The sequence below is a fragment of the Apiospora kogelbergensis genome (genome assembly GCF_038363985.1).
Source record: "Apiospora kogelbergensis strain CBS 113332 chromosome Unknown utg000003l_segment0_segment0, whole genome shotgun sequence".
Taxonomy (NCBI): Eukaryota; Fungi; Ascomycota; class Sordariomycetes; order Amphisphaeriales; family Apiosporaceae; genus Apiospora; species Apiospora kogelbergensis.
The window spans coordinates 3,643,369-3,667,477 of record NW_027117420.1 but is presented as its reverse complement, the minus strand read 5'-3'; the positions used below and the strand labels follow the sequence as shown (position 1 = coordinate 3,667,477).

General features: G+C 53.9%; 7 protein-coding genes across 7 annotated transcripts; 2 read left to right on the top strand and 5 right to left on the bottom strand.

Moving 5' to 3' along the window:
• Positions 1-1,133: 1,133 nt before the first annotated feature.
• PG998_005937 (uncharacterized protein) lies at positions 1,134-2,366 on the bottom strand (the record flags this gene model as incomplete). Its single annotated transcript, XM_066872755.1, is given in 5 exon segments — positions 1,134-1,345; positions 1,365-1,840; positions 1,867-1,985; positions 2,051-2,165; positions 2,227-2,366. 5 exon segments carry the CDS (start codon positions 2,364-2,366, stop codon positions 1,134-1,136), a joined length of 1,062 nt encoding a protein of 353 aa, XP_066732852.1.
• A 34-nt stretch (positions 2,367-2,400) lies between these two features.
• Positions 2,401-3,348, bottom strand: PG998_005936 (uncharacterized protein; the record flags this gene model as incomplete). Its single annotated transcript, XM_066872754.1, has 4 exons — positions 2,401-2,769; positions 2,918-3,061; positions 3,151-3,239; positions 3,315-3,348. The coding sequence occupies 4 exons, from the start codon at positions 3,346-3,348 to the stop codon at positions 2,401-2,403; spliced, it is 636 nt and encodes a 211-aa protein (XP_066732851.1).
• Positions 3,349-3,993: 645 nt separating this feature from the next.
• On the top strand, positions 3,994-5,715 carry PG998_005935 (FACT complex subunit pob-3; the record flags this gene model as incomplete). The annotated part of the gene is made up of 1 exon (XM_066872753.1): positions 3,994-5,715. One exon carries the CDS (start codon positions 3,994-3,996, stop codon positions 5,713-5,715), a length of 1,722 nt encoding a protein of 573 aa, XP_066732850.1.
• An 803-nt stretch (positions 5,716-6,518) lies between these two features.
• Positions 6,519-7,631, bottom strand: PG998_005934 (Phosphoribosylformimino-5-aminoimidazole carboxamide ribotide isomerase; the record flags this gene model as incomplete). The annotated part of the gene is made up of 3 exons (XM_066872752.1): positions 6,519-6,808; positions 7,079-7,268; positions 7,332-7,631. 3 exons carry the CDS (start codon positions 7,629-7,631, stop codon positions 6,519-6,521), a joined length of 780 nt encoding a protein of 259 aa, XP_066732849.1.
• A 397-nt stretch (positions 7,632-8,028) lies between these two features.
• On the top strand, positions 8,029-9,030 carry PG998_005933 (uncharacterized protein; the record flags this gene model as incomplete). The annotated part of the gene is made up of 1 exon (XM_066872751.1): positions 8,029-9,030. The coding sequence occupies one exon, from the start codon at positions 8,029-8,031 to the stop codon at positions 9,028-9,030; it is 1,002 nt and encodes a 333-aa protein (XP_066732848.1).
• A 1,302-nt stretch (positions 9,031-10,332) lies between these two features.
• On the bottom strand, positions 10,333-12,771 carry PG998_005932 (transcription factor steA; the record flags this gene model as incomplete). The annotated part of the gene is made up of 4 exons (XM_066872750.1): positions 10,333-10,615; positions 10,825-10,908; positions 10,980-12,579; positions 12,648-12,771. 4 exons carry the CDS (start codon positions 12,769-12,771, stop codon positions 10,333-10,335), a joined length of 2,091 nt encoding a protein of 696 aa, XP_066732847.1.
• An 8,644-nt stretch (positions 12,772-21,415) lies between these two features.
• On the bottom strand, positions 21,416-22,239 carry PG998_005931 (uncharacterized protein; the record flags this gene model as incomplete). The annotated part of the gene is made up of 2 exons (XM_066872749.1): positions 21,416-21,875; positions 22,217-22,239. 2 exons carry the CDS (start codon positions 22,237-22,239, stop codon positions 21,416-21,418), a joined length of 483 nt encoding a protein of 160 aa, XP_066732846.1.
• Between the last annotated feature and the right edge of the window lie 1,870 nt (positions 22,240-24,109).

Below are 24,109 nucleotides of genomic sequence, written 5' to 3'. Positions count from 1 at the left end.
GCCAAACGCCATTAATGACCCTACGACCTGATGATACATACTCTCGGCGTTATGACTTCACATGTCCCCTCTGAAGACAAGACGAGATTACCTCTCTGACCACTCCAGCTTAATCCATATCGAAGACTTGTTCACTCTAGCCTTCCCGGGGCTACTGGCTTGCCAGAGGCTCCTTCCTTTTCCCTTTGCTATCGAGTTAAACCACATCAGAATGCCTGCATCTATGGGGTCTGATGCCCATCGGAGTGGTGTACAAGGCCCTTTTACACAGCAGCTGTCCAGGGCCACCACTGCCTCTTCCACCATTTTGCATGGCAAAAACAGGGCATCTACGTTCTTGCGTACCGCAAATATTCATTTTCATCATGTTGGCGAAGAGAGAAAGGCTTGCTATGAGAAGATGCAAAGAAAAGAAGAACATGAGGAGTGAGCGTCGCGTTCAGGCAGAAGAGAGGAGCGTGTGTGTTTAGGGGTTCGAATACCCTTTTTGTTCGAGTGTGCCTGCCTGATGCTTTTTTTCCAGGGGAATTGGGGAGTCGGAGTTTTTACATTGACGGTTCAGCGGTCTGGTTTCTGGATTGGCGAGTCGTCTTTTCTATATACGTGCGTCTTGTGTATCGAGTATAATACAATGCATTTCAGTACACCACTATACATAATACTTACTTGCTATTAAACTTACTTTGCCCGATGAATGAATGCTTCTGTGGGCGTCTGTGTGATCTTTGGTAAGTAGTTGGAGGATAAACGGGTAACCGAACTAAATATAATCTTCTACATTTATTGAGCTATGCTGTCCTACCGGCCTACCTGCCTTGTCTGTCTGTCTTTCACAACCTGTCATGCATGCTTCTTTTAAACCATAGCCATGAATGACACCAGCATGTCGAGTGGGGAATACACATGAAGTAAAAGCAGCACACCTCCCTCAACTTCTCCATACACACGAAACCAAGTCACTATCTTCCGTCCTCTCCTCTCCTCTCCTTGACTAGAGAAACCCATCCCCTTCCCTTGCAATACCCATTCGATTAACTGTATATCCTTTCATGGGCTGGGTAAGGTCGGATCGGGTCGGGTCGGGTCTAGTGTAATGCGTATATTCTGCCCTTGTATCCTCTCTATGGACCTCTCTATGGACGAAGCGATTCGAGCTCGAGCTCCAGTTGTCGGATGCGCTCGCTCTGGTCCTGCGAGCCCGAACCCACGCGCTTCTTGAGGCTGTCGACCTCGCCCGTCAGGACAACAATCTGTTGCCCTTGGGAGTTGAGCATCTTGTTCTGGGTTTCGAGAAGTTGCTTGATCTCGACGAGCGTGTTTTGCACGCCCGCGGGGCTAGAGGGCGCTGCTGCTGTTGTTGTTACTCGAGGAAGACGGCGCGGTGGCGGTGGTGGGGCTAAACGTAGAGGGGGATGCAACGGTAGGCGATCGTAAGGCGGGGGAGGCGGCGGAGGCAAAGGCGGCGGGTTTGGGAAGCGGTGCCGAGGTGGTCTTGGTGGGAGAGGGGATTTTGTTGCTGGATTCGGTTCTCCGTTGGGCGGGCTTGGGGATCTCCTCGAAGCTGCTTGCATCGTCGTCGTCGGCTGCCTCGTCGTCTTCGTACTTGGAGGCCATAGCCGCGATAGACTGGCCTTGGTCCCGCATCGAGGGAGGCGGGGAGCGCGCAGCCGGGGCCGGGGCCTGTTCGGGTTCCTTCTTGGGCGCCGGCTTGGCGGCGGCCGGGGCAGGAGCCGGGGCGGGCTTGAATTCGGAGGGGACCTCGCTGGGCGCATTGCCCTCGTAGATATCTTCAAAGTTGATTTTGGGCGGCAGGCCTTCCTTGCCCGAAAGCCACTCTTGGCTGCTCATGGCGGGCTTCGCGCCGACCGCCGGGGGAAGATATCGGACTGGAAGGTCTCGGCGCGTCGTGGTACGGTGAAGGAAACGGGCTCGATGTATCCGTCGTTGACAGTCTTGAATGCCCTCATGACCTCGTTCTCATGCACCTGGTATACAATAAGTAACGCGAAACGTAACTGCGGCGGCCCGACTTATAGGGGGGGTGACTCACATTGACGCCACGCTTGGGCAAGAAAGCAAGCCCTCTTTGAGGATCGCCAGACTTGTATTCGGACAAGAACTCGAATTTGTCGTTCTCGTATTCGAAGTAGCGAATGTTGCCATCACTGTGGTCTTCGTGTTAGTTGATTGGGGCTAAGAATTCTTTTTCTTCTGTGGTCGACTCACCCTTTGCCAGCCAAGTACAAGCAGTGGCAGCTATCATCCCAGAACGGCATGCATACACCAGAAATGCTGTCCAGGGTGTGGAAGCCTCCGATGGGAGAGGTATTGCCGGGTTCCCACAGAGCCAGCTGACGGTCACTCATTTTGGAGAAGCCAGTGGTAGCGAATCGGTTCTGTTCACCCAGCCACACCACACGGCTGTTCTTGGCTCCCCTCATGACCGGCATGTTCCGCTGCCGGCTTCTCTTGTCGGACATCCCACACGCGAATCTTCTTGTCTCGTGAAGTCGTGACCAGCATGGAGCCCGAAGCATTCCATGACAGGGACTGGACGATATCGGGGTGTTTCAGGCTGAGAGGGGCGGTTCCTGCGTTGACATCCCACAGCTTGATGGTCAAATCGCCCGATGCGGACGCGAGGATGTTCTCGGCGGCCGGGTTGAAGAGGACTTGGCCGACCTTGCGCGAGTGACCGCCGAACTTGGCGACGGGGGATACATCGGCGGGCTCCTCGGCGTCGGTGAAGAGGGTGAAGTCCCGGGGGACCTCCCCATATCATAACCTTGCCATCGTCCGAGGCCGAGGCGACAATGCGGTCGTTGAACGGGTTCCTATATGATGTCACATGTCAGAGGCGGGGGGCGAGTCCCGGGGCGAGAGAAGGGAGGGCGGGTTCGCGTGGTCGCGTGCGCACCAGTCGGTATCGAGGACGGCCGAAGTGTGTCCGCGGAAAAGGGGGGATGACATCAGGGACCTTGCCCTTCTCGCCCAGAGGAATTACGGCGAAGGCGCCTCCGCCGCTGGCTTCCCAATTGACGGAGAGGTATTCGGGGTTGGCCTAGGCGACAGGGTGCGTTAGCGTCAGCAGGAAGTGACCAGGCGCAAGCGCAATCTGGGTTGCTGTGATGGACGTGGTTGTGTACGGACCTTGATCAAGTTGGTATCCCAGGCATTGCGACTGATACGGAGATTGTCGTAGCAGAACTCCTTCCGCGTAGACTTGCCAAAGACGTGGCCTGCGCAAAGGGGGGAGAGTGGTTAGGAGAGGAAGTCTTGGTCGGCTCTTGGGAGGAGGGAGAGATCAGACGCACGATATTTGGAAGCTCGCACGAAGCGACCGGACATGATTGCTGTGAGAGCGCGTAAGCGGCAAGGGGGTATTTATTGATGGGATAGAGACAAGAGAAGAAGCAGATTAGGAACAAAACGAAATGCAGAATCCAAGCGCCCAGAGGCTCACGGTAGTATCAATATAGGGGAGACGGAGAGAGGGGAGTGGTGGGGGAAGCGAAGCTCCTTTCCAGAAGATGAAATGCAATGCAAATGCGGATGCAATATACTATCGGATTGGATACATTAAATTGAACCCTGGAACTTAGGCGGTTTTAGGGAGTGCTAGGGAGTGCTGGGGAGTGGCAGCCACTGTTCTGGCCACTGTTCTGGCCACTGTTCTGGCTCGGCTTAGGTAATCGCGCGGGGGCCAATTAACGCGAAAAGCCGCTCTTGCTCTTGTCTGGCTAGCTAGCTGGCAGCTGGGGAAGGCGCCGTGCTTGTCGCGTCCACCCATCAAAGCTCTCTCTCCCTCTCACTACTTACTTACTCCCGTGCTTGATTTTCAAAGGGCCGCCGCGCGAAGTCAAGTTCTCTTCCAACCAACAACTGCTGCCTGGCGAGCCCAACTACAAAACCTCTCTTTCGTTCCACCGGCAATAGAATTACGTCTATTTACTGCCTCTTCTTTCATCGGCTCCACACGGAAAACTGCCCATCATGTCCGCCATCGAGAGTTTCGACAACATCTACTTGGACATGTCCAAGGAGCACGGCAAGTGCAGGTTTGCTGAAAGCGGGCTGGGTTGGAAACCCTCAGCTGGCGGCAGCACCTTCACCCTCGACCGAGGCGACATCGCGAGCGCACAATGGAGTCGCGCCGCCAAGGGCTACGAAGTCAAGATTTTGAAGCGATCCTCCGAAGTCATCCACCTCGACGGCTTCCAAGAAGACGACAATTCCCGCCTGGTCAAGGTCTTCAAGAACTGGTACAGCATAAACCTTGAGACCAAGGAACATGCTCTGAGAGGCTACAACTGGGGCAAGACTGAGTTCACCAAGGCCGAGCTGGTCTTCAACGTGCAGAACCGTCCCGACTTCGAAATCCCCTACTCCGAAATCTCCAACACCAACCTGGCTGGCCGCAACGAGGTCGCAATTGAATTTGCTGCTTCAGAACAGGCTGACACGGGCACGAATGGGGAACTGGGCGGTGCCAGGGGCCGTGGCAAGAAGTCGGGCGCCGGCAAGGATCAGTTGGTTGAGATGCGATTCTACATTCCCGGAACCGCGACCCGCAAGGAGACCGAGGGAGAAGACGCCGGCAGTGATGCCGACCAGCAAGAGAAAAACGCCGCCACCCTCTTCTACGAGACCCTCATCGACAAGGCTGAGATCGGTGAGACGGCTGGAGACGCCATCGCCACCTTCCTCGAAGTACTCCACCTTACCCCCAGAGGTCGGTTCGACATCGACATGTACGAGTCTTCGTTCCGCTTACGCGGTAAGACGTACGACTACAAGATCCAGTATGACCACATCAAGAAGTTTATGGTACTTCCTAAGCCCGATGAGCTCCACTGCATGCTTTGTATCGGCCTGGATCCTCCCCTGCGCCAGGGTCAAACGCGGTACCCGTTCCTGGTCATGCAGTGCAAGAAGGACGAGGAAGTTACCATCGACCTCAACCTGACCGACGATAAGCTCAACGAGCTGTACAAGGACAAGCTTCAGTCTCATTACGAACAACCCTTACATCAGGTCATCACCTACTGCTTTAAGGGTCTAGCGGCCAAGAAGATATTGTCTCCGGCCAAGGACTTCCAAACACACCGACAGCAGGTTGGTATCAAGTGTTTCATCAAGGCCAGCGAGGGTTTCCTCTACTGTCTCGAGAAGGCCTTCATGTTCGTGCCCAAGCCGGCCACCTACATCTCGTACGAGAACACGGCCAGCATCACCTTCTCGCGAGTCGGGGGCGCCGTCTCGACCCTGTCCACGTTCGACATCACCGTCCACCTGAAGAACGGCGCTGGCACCACTCAGTTCAACAACATTAATCGTGAGGATCTGAAGGCACTCGAGGACTTCTTCAAGCTCAAGGGCCTGCGCGTTAAGAACGAGATCGACGAGGATGCGAAACTGTTGGCCACGGCCCTCCGCGAGGAGGCCATGATGGACGACTCGGAGGAGGAGGTCGTGGGCAACCGTGCGGACCGCGGCTCCGCCGACGAGGACGACGAGAGCGTGGACGAGGACTTCAACGCCGACTCGGAAAGCGACGTTGCCGAAGAGTTCGATTCCAACCACGAGTCCGACGGCTCCGGCGACGACGAGAGCGACGTCGATGACAAGGACGCCGAGGATGAAGATGAGGAAATGGAGGATGCCGGAGAAGAAGAGGAAGCAGAGCAGCCCAAGAAGAAGAAGGCGAAGAAATAAAAAGCGAAGCAAGCGGAAAAATTGACTGTATTCTAGGAAGGGCACTGGCGTTCCGGATGGCGGTTTACTTCGATTTGGGTTTTGTTTGTGGTGCCAAGATCCAATGATTCCATGAAAATAAATAGGTTAGTATTGGCATAATGAATAGCCTGCCTGCCTTGCGAATGGCATTCTTCACGAATGTATTCTCTCCCAGAGCAAGCATTGTTGACTTGACTATGCTGAAAGGTATTAAGGGGGTTCATGATTTGGAATCCGAACAACATACTTATCCCAGTCAAAAGTATACCCACGGGACAATGGAGCTGGATAAGAGATATGTCTCATGATCAGACTTTCTTGGTTAACTATGTCTTTGGTGATTTACCATTTCTTTTTACCTATTTTATTGCTTCACGTGTCGCCAGAGTGATCCACTTCGTTGAAATAGCTAAGCTGTCAAGAGCATGGCATGGGTGAACGATGCCAAGTGCACTTCTCTGCGCGTATCTCGGCGTCGCAGCCGACTTGTCCGTCGGCATTCGGCGTGGTCACCCAAGTCAGGGCTTCGTCTCAACTCCGGCTCATAGATACATGGATAGATGTCTTCTTCATCTCACTATGTCGAGTTGCTTGCCAGTTGGGGGCCGCGTCCAGAACTGGCACAGGTGTTCGTTGAAGTCCGTATATGTACCGAGCCGGCAAGCGTCTAGCGATGGTAACACATAAATATGTATAGATATGCATATGTGCATATGGGCTTTCGACCGGTAGCAACGCAAAGGTCTTTTGTTCTTCGTACCGAAGGGAGTGGTGGGGATGCTTTATGACTGGGACTTCTTGTTCCAAGCCACGCAATCATCAAATTTGACGCCGCTCCCGCCGAAACAGTCCAGGGCGCTCCCGATAGTCAGGTCGACCTTGCCGCCGCTCAGTTCCCGGACGAGGTCGAGATCCTCGAGGTGCCGGCCGCCGCCGGCGTAGGTGACGGGGATATTGCACCATTCGGCCAGCCGGCGGACCAGGGACTCGTCGATGCCCTTCTGCAGACCCTCGTTGTCGGCGGCGTGGATCAAGAACTCGGAGCAGTAGGGCTCGAGCTGTTTGATGGTTTCTAAGACGGTTTCACATCCCCTCATCAGTCAGGGGCTGAGGGGGCAGGAGGGGCCTGTTGTAGACGGGGGGGCGAGGTTGCCGGTTTATGTACGTCTACGGGTTGTGAAATGCACGCTGGGGCGCAAAGAAGAGGATAGGGTGAGCTCGTAGGAAACATGTATACAGGGTGTCATGCATACGGAGGAAAGGGGGTTAAGTAGTGGGAGGGGCAGGGGGTGAATAAAGGGGGGATGGGGACAATTTGAAATTACATAGGGAGGTCACTCACCTTGATTCACCTCCATATCCGTGATTGTCTGCCACTTGTTCATAGCAACGAACCAGCGGTCCTCGCCGCGCCGGCGACAGCTGAGGTCGATGACTAACTTCTGCTTATCGCCGTCCAGGGATCGGAGAACGGCGTCTAGGCGGTCCTGGCTAAATTTGCCCTCAGGGAAGAGGAACGATGTGACAATGACCTACTAAGCACCCCCTGCCGGTCAGCTCCGTCGATATCGGTCGAAGAATAGAGACAGACTCACCCTCTCAGCCCCCTTCTCCACCCATTCCCGCGCATTCGAGTCGTTGATGCCGCCCCCGACCTGCAACCCGCCGGGCCAGGCGGCGAGCGCCTCGGTTGCGGCTTCGTCGTTCTTGGGGCCCAGCATGATGACGTGCCCACCTCTCAGGCCGTGGTCTCGGTACAGGGCGGCAAAGTGGCCGGCGGGGTGCAGCGACACATGGTTGGTCTGCAGCGCGTCCGTCGAGCTGTCCAGGGTCCCGCCGACGATCTGCTTCACCTGGCCCGCATGCAGGTCTATGCAGGGTCTGAATTTGGTCATGTTTTCGGGGAATGCAGTATGTGTTCGTGAAGGCGGAATGTATATAGTTATAGTTATGGTGGGGTTAGAATTGACTTATGTTGAAGCTCAATTCAATCACTTCAAGCTGGAGCTTCCCCCGAGGCTGAGGCGGGGTGATGGTCGCGACAGCTGAGACCCCCCTGTAGAACGTGGCTTCTCAGGGGATCGGTGGCTTGTTTGAGAGCTCTGATTGGCTGGAGCCGCTGTATCTACTGTGGCGGTTGGCAAGGCTGCAAATAACTTTACAAAAATTGTTTATTCGAGAAAAAGTTGACTTCGGCCAGATTATCCGACCTTCACGACAAAGACCGTTTTTAGGTCAATTCCCCTTTTCTTCTGGAGTCTGTTTACATATCAACGGCCCAGGCATTACAAAATGACGTCTGTACTGGGAAAGCGCAAATCGCGCCGCGCAGAGAAAGACCCGGCCGAAGTAGCAGCTGCGCAAGAGAAGCTTCGCAAATTCTTCGAATCGCAATACGAGCCCATCACCCCGACTACGGATTCGAAGGAAGGGGGTAGTACCGAAAACGGCGAGGTGGACGATGAGAGGTCCGACGACGAATCTGGAGACGGCGAGGATGGAGAAGGAAATTCTGGATCGGACAGCGAAGACGACGACGAGGACGACGAATGGGGCGGGCTATCAGGAGAAGAAGACACAGCAGCGACAACAATAACACAACCACACATCGAGGTGGTAGAGCACTCCGATATCAGCATCCCCACATCCCTAGATCCCACCCTCCGCAAAGCCTCGCGCGCCTACCTCTCCTCCCGCGTCCCCAACGCCCTCTCCGACCCGACCTCCCAGCAGCCCGCCAAGCAGAGCAGCAAAGCCGCCAAGGATGAGGACACGGCGACGCTCCTCCGCGACGACCTGGCGCTGCAGCGGCTCCTGACCGAGTCGCACCTGTTCAGCTCGACGTTCGGCGCGGCCGGGGCGGGCAGCAACGGGACGGAGCACGAGGGCCGCAACCGGCACAAGGCGACGGACCTCCGCCTCGCGGCCCTGGGGTCCAAGGACTCCATCTACAAGCAGGCCAAGATGCCCATGGCGCACCGAAAGGGCATCATCGCGGCGGCCGAGAAGCGCGAGGACAAGCGCCGCCGCGAGGCGCGCGAGAACGGCATCGTGCTCGAGCGCCCCACCACGGGCGTGCACGAGGGCTGGACGGGCCTCAAGGGCAAGAAGTCCAAGGCCAAGGCGTCGTCCTCGTCCAGTGGCCGGAAGCGCGAGGCGGCCGTCGATGCGCCCGCCGTCGGCAAGTTGCGCAACGGCCTGCTGCAGCTGAGCAAGAAGGACATTAGGGATATTGAAGGGTCAGGCGGCGGTAGTAGGGGCGGGAAAGGGGGTGGCAAGAAGCGGAGGAGATGAGAGACATTGAAGTGAAACGGGGGCCCAAGTTCGAAACGACGACACCAAAATTTCGCCAGTGTCAAAACATTGCAAATACCAATACCGCCGCACAGTATTTCGAATTCACGGGGGTCTGAGCGACGACACATGACGGCTAGTATGGCGCCCTCTAAAGGCGTGGGAAAATGGGCGCGAGCGGGCGGGCGTGCCCGTGAAATTGGACAAAGCTGTCAAGCCGAACTTTATCACCTTAGCGGATGTCAAGTCGTAGATGGACGGCAAAGGAATGAGGACGACAGGGTGGCGCCGCTGTCAACCCGTCTTTCCTCGGCGGACACTTGCACGAGCGTGCTATCAGAGTTGTATATACCCCCAATAGGCGACGGAGATCACATCAGTTTCTCCCCTTCGGATGAGAATAGGCTTCCCAGGTACTATGTATGATTCGATAGGCCAATTGACGGCGCCACGTTTACATAGAACTTTCATAAACAGGATGTCTAAACAAATGGATAGTCTGTCTAGAGTGTACACTTCTTGCTCTCGTATGTATCTATTTCTTTGGGGTCACAACAACGGAGTCTCAAGGGGTATTGCTCATTGATCTCTTCTTTTTTTATGGTTTGTTTAACTTTGGTAACTCCGGCTTGCCCTGTCACTCTAACGTATATCGGAGTGGAAGGCCAAGCTAAAGTGTATATAGCCCACGAAAATGGTTGTTTGTGTGCGTAGGCTTTGTGTTTGTTTGTTTGTTCGAGGGCGCATTCCTGCACGCAATCAACAGGAAACAAGAAAAGAGGAAGTAAAAAAATAACCGTAGGGTTGGTTGGTTGTTGGGGGAAAGCAACAAAGGTAGGTTATATATATATACAGGGCACGAGTTTCCACCCAACACACAGCTGATTCGTCCGCCGTATCTGTGATTCCGTAGCCCACCCGCTCTCTGTGCGCGCCTGTTCGGCAGCCACCGGTCTATCAAAATTCGAATTTTGGTATCCTCGTATATGAAATGAAGAAGTATGATCGTCCCACAACGTAACTAAAAAAGTAAAACGCGAACTTCCAAATGTGAAAAGGAAAAGAAGTTTGGAAGATGAAAAAAAAAGAAGCCGAAGAAGCCGGGCCGGTTAGGCCCCGGCCACACCCTCGCCCAGGTGAAAAACAGAGAAACTCCAGGAGTCTAGCTCAAGATGCCGAGATCAAACCAACCCGCTAAGAACCCTAATGCCAACCTCGCTCATGAAGACCCTATCATAACCTTCAAACGAAGTGGCGTATACCTCATAATACCGCTGATAATAGAAAAATGGCCAAGGGTTTTTACATCATGGCGCCCGTCGGCGTGCTCATGGTCATGGGCATGCTGAGGGTCTGGAGGCTGTTGAATGATGGCGCGTGAGACATGTTTGTGCTCGTCGGCATGCTAGTGACCGCATCGTGTGTCACCGAGTTGAGCGACGCAGGGATGTAGCCAGCGTCCGAGTTGGGCGAGGCCTCCTCGAGGGATCCAAGCTGGTCCTCGCCGGAGTATTCCTCCTCGTCTTCGCCAGAGAGGTTGAAGTTGCCCTCACCGCCTTCGCCGCGGTCATGAGTTCGCTTGTGTCTGTTAAAGCCCATGTGTTAGTCCATGTATCAAATGAAATAAGTTGCCGCTTCCTGTGATTGATGCTGTTGTTGTGTCTCAAGTGTTGTGTTTTGGATGGACGCTCTGGTATCTGTCTCGCTCGTCGTTTTCGCACAATACATTGTAACTCATCACAGGAAGCAAGCGTACAAATAGAAAAACACAACAAGGAAAAGTATGGAGCATACTGTGCTAGGTTGTCTGATCGGGAGAAGGCCTTGCTACAATAAGGGCAGATGTAGGGTCTTTCTTGGGTATGTGTTCTCACGTGTCTAGATATATTGGTCAGATACATGCGCGGCGCATCACACATGACATAGTAAAAAGAAAAAGTTGTTCTTACCGCTTCAGGTGCTCTAAGCGCTTGAAGAGGCGGCCGCACGTTGGGATCGGACAGGAATGCGACTTCTGGGGGTACGGGCCGAGCTCCATCACGGTAGCCGACCGAGCGCGGCGAACCGCACCTCCGTGACCCCCGTGGCTCGCATGCATTGCCCGCTCACTGTGCATGTCGTCGTGACCCATGTGAACGTATTCCTGGTGTTGCAGAGACATGGGGTTCATGGCAGGGCTGCCCTCCACCGTAGACAGGGGAGTTCCGTGCCGAGACATGTCAACCATGTCCTTGTGGTGGTGCTGGCTATGAACAGAGACCCCCGAGTTGCTGTAGGAAAGGCCAGGAGGCGAGTTCTCATTCTCGTCGCCCTCCGCGACGGGTCCTACCGAGGTAGAGACGGACCGCCTCAGGTCCGAGGGACGGTGAGCAGCGGCTTGCGCCTGGGCGGTGGCAGCAGCAATGGCTGACATCGAAGGGGGGATCGACGATCGCCGCCTCCTCTGCTTGTAGGTGGGAGAACCTTCAATGACAGAGTAGACGTTGTTGGCGCCATAGGCTCGCGAGAATTGGGGACCAGCCAAGTTGGAAGGTGGTAGCTGCATCATACCGTTGAGGCCATTGACGCCGGCCATATGGTCGGGAATGGCAGTGTAGAGGCCAGTCTCTTCGTTGGCAATGTAGGCGGGCTCAGCGCCCATGCCCAGAGCTTGCTGAGGCGGCGTGATGGGCTCGAACGAAATGCCACGGTTGCTGTAGTCCTCGTAGTGAGATGAGACGAAAGACGGCGCTGGCGAGTACTCGAGGCCATAAGCCGGCATGGAGGCGTGGCGCTGGTGTCCCTGGATGGGCACACCATTCTGGTTGTACTGCATGCGCGCGTAGTCGGGCTCGCGCTTAACCACCTGTTGAACCTGAGGAGGCATCTGGGGAGCCATGGCCATGGTTTGGTACTGGACCATGGCCTCCATCCCGTCGGATAAAGGGGCCATCGTCTGAGGCATCATTTGCGGCGGAGGCATCGAGTCCATGGCCCGCATCACTGGGGACGGGGCCTGCGACTGAGGAAAAGAGACCTGCTGGGCATTGAAGGAAGAAGAGTTGGCTTGCTGGGCCTTTGTGAGCTGCTCGTACAAGGACTGCGAAGAATCGTACTGGAAAGACAAGGCGGGTTCGCTGACGGCCATGGTGGTGGCCTCCTGTCCCATCTTCTCGCGCTTCAGGTCACGTTCCAGTGCATCGAGGAAAAGGCGGTCGTGTGGTACGCTATACCAGTAGAACACCTTTTGCTTCTTCTGTGTGCGAATGCAGTTGTTCTTGTACAGGAAGTCCAAGAACGGGCTCTTGGGCTCTTCGAGCGATGCGTCGGTTCCCGACTTCAGATTCCGGAGATCTGAGAAAATACCCTCCTCGAACTTCTTGGAGTTCTTGACCGGGCGACCAAAGGCCTGGAATCGGAAAGAGAGGCAGCGAACGATGTCGGTTCCGGAGATGTGGAACAGGTTGTTCCACAGCACGCAGGACACATACTCGCCGGTGGGGAGAAGGAAGCGCCGAATGTATTGGTCGGGTTGCCAATCGACAGGGGCTGAGATGAGGAAGTATTTCACTGTTCAATATGCGTAAGCATGGAGCTGCAGGGTTATGGGACTCGAGCCATTCCGAAGGCACACTCACGGTTGTCAACCTGCTGCAGGGCTACCTGAGCATCGTGTGGTAACGCTTGCTGGGCCTCGGTGCTCAGCATGAACGTCTCTGGTTTTTGCGGTGCGGCGGCCATAGCTGCCTGTTGTGTGTACATAGCCCGTACTAGCACAACAGCAGGGTAATGGGGAAAAGGAGCCCAATCGTCTTATACAGCGTCTTTCGGGTTGCCGAGGCAAGCGATTGAAATCGATACAAGCGTCAAGTAATTATTAGATGGACAAAAAAGGAGTCACGGAAACAGCGCCAATAACGCGTAACAGATGCCACTGAACGTTGCTGTCAGTGGGAAGCTCCGAGGCGCTGCCTTTGTGTGGTGGGAGCGGGCGCTGGTAGAGTTTCGGTGGTGTTGATAGATTGGTGCTAATATTTTGTGAGTGGTGTTAACTTCAGTCGAGTCCAGCCCGCCGGGATATATTTTTGCACGAGAATACTGATGCACCGATTTGCCTCAAGCGAATGGTAAGGCGCGGTCAGTGGAAACCTTCAAGGTCCAAGAGTCGTCGTGGGTGGGAAAAGAGACGGGAAGTCTTCGTCGTCTCGATGCGACTATGCGTCGAGCTATTATGACGGAGGGGTGGCAGGACGTAGGTGGTGCCAGAAGCTGAGCTCTCCCAAAGGACTCGTCTATAGCGACAATGACGGACAACAGCCGTACAAGTAGACAGAATCAACAACAAAAAAGATGCTCCCCGTGGATCAAACAGTATGGACAGAAGCGTCGACTATGCCCAGCTTGCAACGATCTGCGTCTGATGAGTGCCGAGTAAAATCGGAGGGGAAGGTGAGTCGTTGTGCTGTTGAGAATGGAAACGTCTCAAGATGGGCTGAGTGGTGCAGAGTGCGTGGCTCTTGGAAGGATGCAATTAGAGGCCTACAACACAGGAGACGAGGAGGGGGAGAGAGGGGTGAAAAGAAAAAAGAGAGCGATGTCTCGAAGAGAAGTTCTTGCGAAGGTTCAAGAAGAAGCAGAACTAGAAGAAGGGTCAAGACGGAGAGTAGGACGACCTGGGGTGTTTAATGATTTCCCACACGGACTGGTACTCTGAACTGGCCGAGTGGAAGAGAGATTTGGGGTGGGAACTTGAACCAGGGTGGTCGGAGGAAGAGCGAGAGAGACGACAGCCAGCCAGACAGTCTGCCAGTCAGTCAGTCAGTACCTGCGATTAAGGCACTGGATGAGTGCAGGTGAGTTGATGGGTGGATGGGATGAGCTGAAGGGGACCCGGTACTGCAGCGAGTAAGTACAGAGGCGCCGGGACGCAGGGCGAAAAGGTACAGCCCTGGAGCCGAAGTACCACTTTAGAGGCAGGCCACGCGTAGTAGACTCGCTCTCTGCATCCCGATTAGTGTAAGGGTTGGGGGGTGCTGGGGGGTCCAGTAATTGTTGTCGAACGAGAGAAATGATTGAATGGGTGGCACGGGGCAGCTGGCGGTTGAAGTAACGGTAGCAGGGGGGTGGTGAGGTGTGGAAAGAGGGTAGAGAGGGTAAAAAAAAGGTACACTAGAACAAGAGGGCCAGGGATGGTTGCCCAAAAGAGCGAAGCGCCGACTAGCATTTCTTCACGTCTTCTGCCTTCTCGCCTGGCCTGTTTGGCGGGGCCCGGCCTGCATCGCATCGCATCGTTGATGGACTTTCAGGGAACACTGTCCCTGGGTGCCCCTGCGACTGGGCAACCCTCGCCTTCTCCATCGTGCTGCTGCTTCCCACTGGCCACGATGGGGGAGGGGAGGAAGAGAGAGAGAGAGAGGAGACTTGGGTCAGAGTGTTTCCTGTAGTACCAGAGTACCTCTCTGTCTCTGTCTGTCTCTCCCCATTCTGCCGACCCAGGCAAGCTCTGTACCTGGCCAAGGTTGCAAGCAAGAGAACAAAGGTGGCATGGGAGGTAACTGTAGCAGGGGGGGCTGTTGATATGAGATAATGAGACCGAGGGCGTACACACAGCATGAGCATGAGAGACAGAGCCAAGAGCGGAAGTTGCAAAGAGATGGCGCTGCTACTATTTGGATTCCGCTATAGCTACTGGTACATACAGCTTTGATGACTTCGGTCCCATCCTTCAGTCCGATAGGTATTGCACACCCGTCCTGTACGTGTGTTATGGTGTATGTATGCCGGCCACACACGAGCACGACATGCAGGTAAAAAGATGGGCAGAAGAAAGAAATAAGGTACGGGTACGCATAGGAGGACAATGCTCACATCTTCTCCACGGCGCGCATGGTTTGGATGCCTCCCAAAAACGACATGTTGAAATCCGTGGGTCTACTGCCCTGATCTCGAGAGCTTCATTGTCTAACGGCGGCCAGCCTGCCTGCCAGCTCTGCCAGCGTTGCCAACTCACATCTTTAGTCCTATTAGTACGAGGGGGGATCTCAGAATAAGACGGCACTAATCATGCGGGAGTCGGCTAATCAACGTGCATCTTGCGCCTACATTGTCTCTCGCTTCCACCTGTTGCTTTCTTGCCTTAATTGCTTTTGCGGTGCAAGTGCCCGCTAACAGTCTTACTTGACGGGGTGAGAGAGCTCTCTTCCAGGTTATTGTCAGGTTGGTTTAAATTTAGAGACTCTTGTTCAACCCTGCAGGCAACCTGTACGGGCGCATCTGGTTGGCTGGCTGGCTGGCTGGCTTACTCTAAGATGCTTTCTTTCATTCTCTCCTCCCCCAAGCCCCCTCCTCTTGCCATCGCGTTCGTGGTTCGCGTTCTGTGGTACAGCATGCGTAGTACACGACTGTACTCCGCTCCCAATAGAAATTGCGAGTGAGTGAGTTAGTGAGTGAGAGGGAGAGGGACGGGAAAACACAACAACAAAGGACCAGATGGCAGGGATTATGACTTTTCATACTACGTCCGTGGAGTAATGCTCAGGACTCAATACTCGTTGCAGTATAGGCAGGTATGTCAACGAAAAGGCCGCCTGTGGACTCTCCTCCTCACGGTCCTCCTGAGAAGGTCTCTAGAGTCCCCGGCTAGCCATGCCTGTCAGTTATTAGCAAGCCTTCTTCTTGCAAGTATACTACTGATGAGCACTGAACACACCCTCTGTGTCCGTGTCTTGCATATTCATACCTGATAAGTGTGCTTGTAACGTCGAGTAAAATTGATAGTCCCGCGCGAACTGTTACCCAGCTTGCCAGCACACAAGGCACAGACGGCTTCACCAAGGGGATAAGATTCACCCTTTCGCCTTCATCATGCGCGCTTGAGGGGGGTCTGCTGCCTCCCTAGACCACTGGGCCGTGATTGGAAATGCATAGGCTTGGCTCTTCATGGGATATCTACAGTAGATTCGCCATGCACAGTATAGGCGCGTGGCGTATCGCTTTCTCGCTATTCCATTTGGTTTTAGAGTTTGTTCTTTGGGGGCCCAACCAGTGACCACCTCCCCGGTGTCGTTACCAAGGGGTCCCGGGACTGTCGCCGGGAAACACTTGGGTATCCATTTGAGCATAGACAGCCCCCTACGCGCACCCAGGCATGGGCATGTCTGTAAAGGCGGCAAGTAGATTTTCGGCAGGAGCGCGGTACAATGAAATGGGTCTGGCAACGACGCTGGTCACTTTTTCCTGCTGCTCTCCCAGTCCCACTCCCTGTTGTGCCCTAATGTAGGTACGACCTGCATCCCGTGAGCCGCGTCCGTTCAACGTTATCAGTCCGTATTGTGCGGCCTCGTTTTGTCTCCGATATTTGCGGTGAGCATCTCATCAGCAACATCAAGAATAGCGTCGGTATAACCTAGTGTGCACTAGCTAAACAGACGTCGCTTTGTGTGCGGTGGTCTATCGAAGTGCGAAGGTCTTTCGTTGATAGAACTAGTACTAGGTAATCTTGGATAACCCAATAAGTCGGCAAAATCATCGCGCTACCGGCGGTAATGTCCGTCCCCGGAACCACACGTACGACTTACATGTTTACATACTTGCCAATCACGACTACGATCAGACTGCGAATGTATGCGTCCCAATTGACCGCCTGGAGAAGACATGAGGCATAAGTCGGTCATATAGTCAGTGGTCGGTCGGTCTATCTTTCCGGAAGTACTTATAAACGGCACCCAGAGCTACAGGGGAAACATATGGGTTATTCAAGATTGGCTGGAGGAGTCTTGTTGCCCGTTCGGTAGGGGGTTAACCGATGGACCACATTAATCTCCGTCTGCAGGAACATGGCGCTGAAGCTCCAAATCTCGGGCTGCGTGCTACATAATACAAAGAGAAGGCGGGTGGTTCTGTCGAGCGATCGACGACTTGCTGAAAGCATCATGCCGGCAGCGTATTGGAATTGGCACTTTTCGTGTGTTTTGGAGTCGGCCCTCTATTATGAGGCGAACGGGCCTGCCCCGAGCCTGGCCAGTATTCTTCCCGAGTCAAAGTATCAAATCCTTCCGTGTAGCAGCAGGCATCCCGTATGTCGGCAAAGGTTACTACGTCTCTAACGCATGATCTTTGCTCATGAATCAGAGAGCCGGTACCCAGTTGTCATTAACTCTTGAAGAGTTGGCAGCAGTTTGGTGAGTATATTATCGATTAGGTATACATCGAGGTTTCTGCATACTCCTCCAGCCGGGCTTACATCGTGAGTGGACTACGCCGGTGCTTTTCATCGCCGCTTTAAGTTTGAAGCGACAAATTTACGACCGTACATAGGTCTCAGTAAGTACACACGCAAATGCGCAGATGGAGAGCAGGACGACGAAAAGACCAATGGTTCCTGGATGCTTTGTTTTCCAGATGAGGTCTACCCGACCTACGATCCTTGTTTTCTAGCGACATGGCAGCATGGGAGCAGGGGGGTCCCATGCTCTGGCTCGGACCCTAAAAAGTCATTGGCAAGCGGCATCCCTGTGGCTTCTCATGAGACCCTGTCAATGTGAAACAAGCCTGGCGCAATGCCTCAGAAACCAGCTAGTTTCCCAGATATCGGCGCTAAGCTCTTGCCAGGTATTTTCATGTTCCGCGTCCGCGTCTCCTCTTTTGCCCTCCCCTCCAACCCAGCCATCCCATCCGTTTCCTTGAATGCGACTAGTACCATACGGGAGGACGCGCATATTCCCTACATATTCCCACGATGATGGACCGCCCACTCCGCCAAGCTGCGTCCGAGTCAAGTCATGGGCCGTACTCCGTACGCTGATCAGCTCTTGCATTGTATGGGCAAGCCTCGTGGCTGATGACGGTGGGCGAGCTTGCGGCCAGCAGGCGAGGCACTGTCTGTCCACAAGGTTCGGTTTGCAATGGTGGACGGATGCGATCATTCATAAAGTGGCTTCCCTCAGATTAACTACAATGACGTACCACATAGTCGTTCTGTCGATATGACAAAGACGAGTCATTATGATAAATGCGCTACTGGATGCAGTCAATGCGAGGAAGAAGAACAAACCAACGGCCAGCCAGGTGCCAGGCTTGGTTGGTATCCAGTGGTCACGCAATTCCAGTTGACCAGCGGCCGAAGGAGCTTTCTTTTCTCATGCAAGCCCGTTCGTTGTAACGATGATTCAAATTCGGGGCTGCTAACAGTGGCGCTCAACGGCAGCCACTACTTTCGAGTGTTTCTCTTAGCAAGTACGTAGTTGCTTTTTCCCTCTTTGCGGCGACTCTCAGCAAGGCACTCTATTGGTACGATGTTCCAGGTTCAGGTTCGATGTGCCCTCATAACTTGAACTCGATAAGAGGTACCTAGATAGGATCAAGTTTACCGACCTTCCTATCAAGGAATTGCACGCCCGAGAATTGACGTGTGCGGGGTACTGATGGTGGCCCGCACGAGAATTACAATATCAAATAGAAGTTCTATTTTCCCCCCGGCTGATGGCGAACATGATACCTGATTCTACGGGGAATCTAATCCGAGCTCCAGAATCAGGCGATGGGTTTCTGACAGGTCAAAGCTACATAGCAAACTTCTATATTAATCCACAGATGATGTGGTGATGGCCGATGCTTGCGAAAGGAAGGCAAATACCTACCTACCAAGGTCAGAAAATGGGACCGAGGGCGCCGGAGCTTGACATGACCAGAAGCGGCGGCAGGTGGGCGCCGTCTGCCGGAAGGGGGCAGCAAGAGGAAAGACCTGTTTGATCGCCATAACCAGCATATTCCGAAACTTGAAACCATCTGGCGATGACATCGCGCGTTGGCGCGAACTGGCCAAGGGGTAAAGTAGTAACAGGCAAGTCGAACTGAGAGTCAAGACAGCAGGAAAAGTGCACAAACCAGCCTCAACTTGGACCTTGCCTGATCGTCCCGCTACCCTTGCATGAACTTCTCGATCTGGTGTTCAATGCTCGTAAGTTTTGCAACAAGGCTGTCCTTTTCTCCCCGAACTCTGAGCAAGAATTTGTTGCTGCAGCTGCAGGCACACATGAGGAGAGGAGCAGTGTGTGGGATCGGATTGCAACCATGCCGCTTCGTATTCTTTTGATGACGAGCTCTTGCAAGGGAGCTAGGCCGCCAAGGTAACATCGTCGCTGACTGCAAAACTCCTCCGCAATTTCACCAAGAACTGTCGGTCTGCGAAACCTCATCGGCAGTGAGTGAGGACTCTGCTATCGTTGTTGTTTTTGTTTCCCCCAATCTGTTGCGAGCATGGCCCGCATCAATCCGCTGCATGCCATTCGCTTGTGAGGTGGGAGCTGATCCCGTAAGATATATACATAGCACGCACATCACCATCATCCATCATGTACATAATAAGGATATCCTGTTAGACACGGGTTTATTTCGCAGTTACGGAGAACCACAGCCATCAGGTGTCACGACAGAGGCCATGGCTTTTGGACTAACCTCCCATTTGGCCGGCTCCCTCGACGCTTATGTTGTTATTCTAGAACCCACGGGACGTCTGTCTGTTTCGTGCGACAGATGACGATGTGGAACGAAAGTCCGTCCGGCGTTACGCTTGGTAGATTTGAGCAAAGATGCCCCGTACTGCTGAGTTCGATTTCGCTATATCAAATCAAACCATCAACCGAAATGCAAAGACAAGTGCATCTGTGCCCTTATCCATCTTTCGAATAGCTGTCATCCCAATTAAACATGCTGCTAGCGCCCTCGAGGTCGGATATCACTGAAATGTGTTGTTTCACATCGGCTCTTTTTTCCCGCCGACTTTCTCACTAAGCTTAATTTTTTCCTGTCTCGTGGACTTTTGGGTGTTCGATTTCTGAAGCAGCCAATGAGATTCGGAGGGCCCTGCGTATCGCTTGCGCCCTGTTGGACAGGGAGAGCTCTTCAGCCCTGTGATTGGCCGCTTCAGATTCTATTTTTCCTTTTCTTTTTACTCCCGCATCGCATCAATGCATTGGGCTGCTGTGGATGACAACGCTCGCCAGAAATAGAAAAATAGCCCAGCCATGTCTTTTTGGATCTTCAACAAGCGGCCAGTTCCATACATGTCGATTCATTCGATCCAAGCATCTTTTGTACGCAGCTGGCCGCCTACCCCAAGACCTGCTTTCCCGCTACCCGGCCGCATGCTTGATGACCTGGCGGCTCTATCGCCAGCAGGATAGCTAGGCCATCGTCGACATTGGCCAAGGGAGAAGGAGAATGCACGCGCCAGCCCGACTCGTCACGGGCACACCCCTCAGAGTCTCCATCCTCCATGCTGACGATTGGACGTAACGTGAAATCTTCAATTGCAGGCCCGTGGCCCGTGAGGGGAAAGCAAATGGGAAAGTGGTCCGCCATCGCCAATCAAGATCGAAGTAACTAGATCTGCATCAATTTGATTCTCGCAGATTGTGATGCAGCCAAGTATGTACGGTTATAGCTTGAAGTCTATTCGCCCAGAGTTGTTTCCTCATGGGCAACGTTGACAACCGCGGCGGCATCGGCGTGCGATATCGCAAAGTTTGGTTTGCCATCATGGCGGCGCTTGCCATGCCATGGCTGCCGCCTTGGCCCGTCCCGTTCCCACGATAATTTGGGTTCGACGACAATGACAGGCTACGGTTTCAGAATGTTGAGGCTCTTCTTCTTTGCTCATAATTGGAATACTGAGTTTCGTCGGGGCCCCATCAAGTCAGTATGGTACTTTGCGCATTTCGAATGGCCACTTTTTCCAACATCAACAACCACTTACAGCCTTGATCACCATGCCAAGATGCATATGCCTAGAGGTGATACACTGCTACTATAAACACAATGTGGACTGGCAGTGTGCAGTGCAGTAGATGCAGACCTTGGTGAGAGGAGTGGGTAAGACTATTGTCAGCATGTTTAAGCCCAGGCTCGCTTGCATTTTTGCATCATTACTCTACCAAGCAGTAGCTAGCAGCATACCACTGCAGGTGACAGAAAAAAAACTCCGAGGGTGGAGTTGATGATGGTCGTTGCAGTGAACCACATGACGAACTAGCTCCAGCTCGGCGCGGTACTGTAGCAACGACACATAGCTCTCCTCAGCTCCTAAGAATAAATCGAAACATGAAGGTCTGCCGCTGGTGTCCGTTCTCGCCATCACCCTCGCACCGTTCTTGCTTCAAGGCCCCAGATCGTCGGTAGACGCCTAGCTCGCCACGCTTGCGATGTACTACCAGGTGCCAGTCGCGCTCTAGTCGGGGTACTACCCCCAATGCCCAATGCGACCTTGAAGAGATCTACCCTTTCTTTTAGGAGAATTATTACAGAACTTGAAACCATTCTAGAGATGGGTTCAGATGTCGGCGAATTCTTTTTGGTCGAAACAAAGCCATGGGATATCCCAGCGCTGCTCACCCCGAGAATAGTTCGTCTACCCGTCGTGGTGGCAGCCCGTAGTCGGATTCGAGCATAGCTCGCCACTCCTAGCCCTCGCATCAACATCATCCATCACGATCATGATCATGAGACCGACCTGGCCTGTCTGTTGGGCACTCGAGCTATCGGGAAAAGGATTTGCATAGCAACGGCCTCTCCGTTCCTCGCTTGCTTCTTCTCCTGCTTCTTTCTCTGTGCGCAAAGCAGGGCCAAGACCCTGAGTGCAGCTCTTGATTGGTGTGCCTGAATCATGCGTAGAAGGGCCGACATGCAGGTGGTTGATGCCAGGGATAGGGCCATCGTCACTTTTCTTTGGGCGACGACGCGGAGAAGAACAAACTGACTCTACGCCCTCGCTCGGCCCATCACGATAGACGGCGCAGGTACAAAGATGACAGATGAAAATACCAACCATGCGCTTCACACCGGAAACTCCACTTCTCCCGTCCGAGGCACTATCGCATGCAGGACGCTGGCATTGTCTGAAACAAGACGCCAGTCCCCTTCTGGTCGTTGCTCCAGAAGCTACACGACCCTGGCTACCTGGACCGTCGACTTTCCAACCTCGACGACGACGCTACCTTTAGCCAGGAACCTGAAACAGGCACAACCTCGTCACAGCTTCTTCTAGAACACGCTCCCTCTGCTGCGTATATCGGGTAAAATCCTCCTCTTAGCCCTCCTCGAACCTGTATTTGGCTTCCTGAGACAAGCCCGCATGGCCCGCCCAACCTAATTCGACTTGACTCGACCCGTCCTTTTCTGCACGTCCACGAGGTCTTAGGGCCTTTCTTACCTCTTGCGGAAGATGATGGGCATGGTGATGCCATGTTGGTGTAGCTGGATTTCGACATGACTTCCGCCGCTGCACCGCTCCGAAAGGGCCCCCACCCCATAGCCCACTGCACTACTTCGTCAGTCCAGTTAGCAGTACGGAGTATACGAACAGCAAACATGGCGTCTACTATGTCGGCAGACAAGTACTGCACTAAACGAACAGTATGTATGTACGCCAACTCGTGTGTGCCCGCGCCGCTCGTCACAGAGCCCCCCGGTCCAGTGCCCAGTCAAGGAACCTGTCTGGGATTAATTACGTGCATCCCAGCCAGCCATCGGACTCGGTGTTAGTCTGCCAGCTATAGAGGGGGTGGTAAACTAATGGAAACCGGCATCCAGCACCAACGAACGCGCTCCCTTAGCAGGCAGAAAGGCATAATCGCGTCCGTCGCCTGGGAAATGAAGTGAACATTTTGTCCCGTTTCTCCCATCACGGCACCCATGAGCCGGATTCGTCTGGCAAGCCGCCATGTTTCTTCGTCCCGTAGCGAAACCACGACACTTTGTTGGTTAGCCCAAGGCAAATCTTATCACATGGCATGGCACACCACCGGAGAAGAGCCAAATTGGTCCATGTATATCACCACCCCCTTCCATGGGGATAACTGCAGCTTCTGCATATCTGCTCGTCTGCTTCGCCGAGCTCGCTCCTTCAACCCCCCTTCATTTTCAGATGCAGTTCGGCCGACGGATAATATTCGTCTCTTCCTTCCCTGCCTATCTCTACCTATCTCGTCATGTCCATTGCCGCCGTTGCTGACTGACGTTGTTGGCGCCCTGGCAGGTAGGGTCCCTTGTGATCTACGTGTTTCATCTTGTCCGTTGGCATCATTATCCATCTTTAAGGCTTTTTTTGGGCTTGGGCAAAACCGCGAGTCCTGCGTTTCATCTTTCGATCTAGTTCCCACTACGCACATCCACATTGCCTATACGAATGGGGTCTTTTTGTCTTTCGTTCCTCATAGCCACGCATCAGCCAGGGATCAGCATCGTGAGCCCAGGCCCGGGGAGAAGCGAGGACAACCCTCGAGCGCGGGTGGTTGGTACAGAGGGGCGGCACCTCGTTGACTGAGGGTATCACCTGGTGGGCTCTTCTCGAAACAATGGCTAGCAGTGTCTTGAATTGCCGCCCACGTTGTCCAACACGCACTTTGTTGCTTGACGACCCATGGTACGCAGTATCTGTCTTCTCTCTCCTTCTTCCCAGGATGCTGTTTCTAGAAGACGTGGGGGGTGGCATCCCATGGGATCACCGTGACGATGTAAAAGTCATTCGGTACATACGTATTGTCGTTGCTTTTCTCTACCAAGCCCAGATCCGAGGCCCCCCTCACCCCCTAGTCTACCAGACACGAGCTGTTCAGTCCGGGTTGAGTTCGTATCCTTTTCTTTTGCCCGTTTGCGTCATCTCTCATCCGGGCCATGCTCGATGTCAGATAACTCCTCTCGCCACTTCTCTTTTTGGTGACGTCGTGGCATCGTATGTTGGCAAGTTGGGGCAAGAAGCAAGCAGCAAGCAGCCAGATGAGAAGCCCTAACTCATAGTCGCCGTCATCTGGTTGCTTTCGCCTTTCGCCTCGCCTCCCCACCAGCCCACCGCCTGGCTTCAACCCAAGGTAAAAATGTGGCGAGCTCCTCTTGGACGAGGCCCGTCAAGCCGTCTAGACCTGACCCTTGGTGGATTTCATCACCAACGGACTGGGACTTACCCAGCTGTTGCAGTGTACATGCCACTGCCGGAGGGCTACGGAAGACATGCCGGGTGTCCATCATCCCACCGTTCTCAGCGGATCGACTTTCTGAAACAGCTAGGGACTAGGTTAGGACATTTATTCCCCTTCTTTCTCTGATC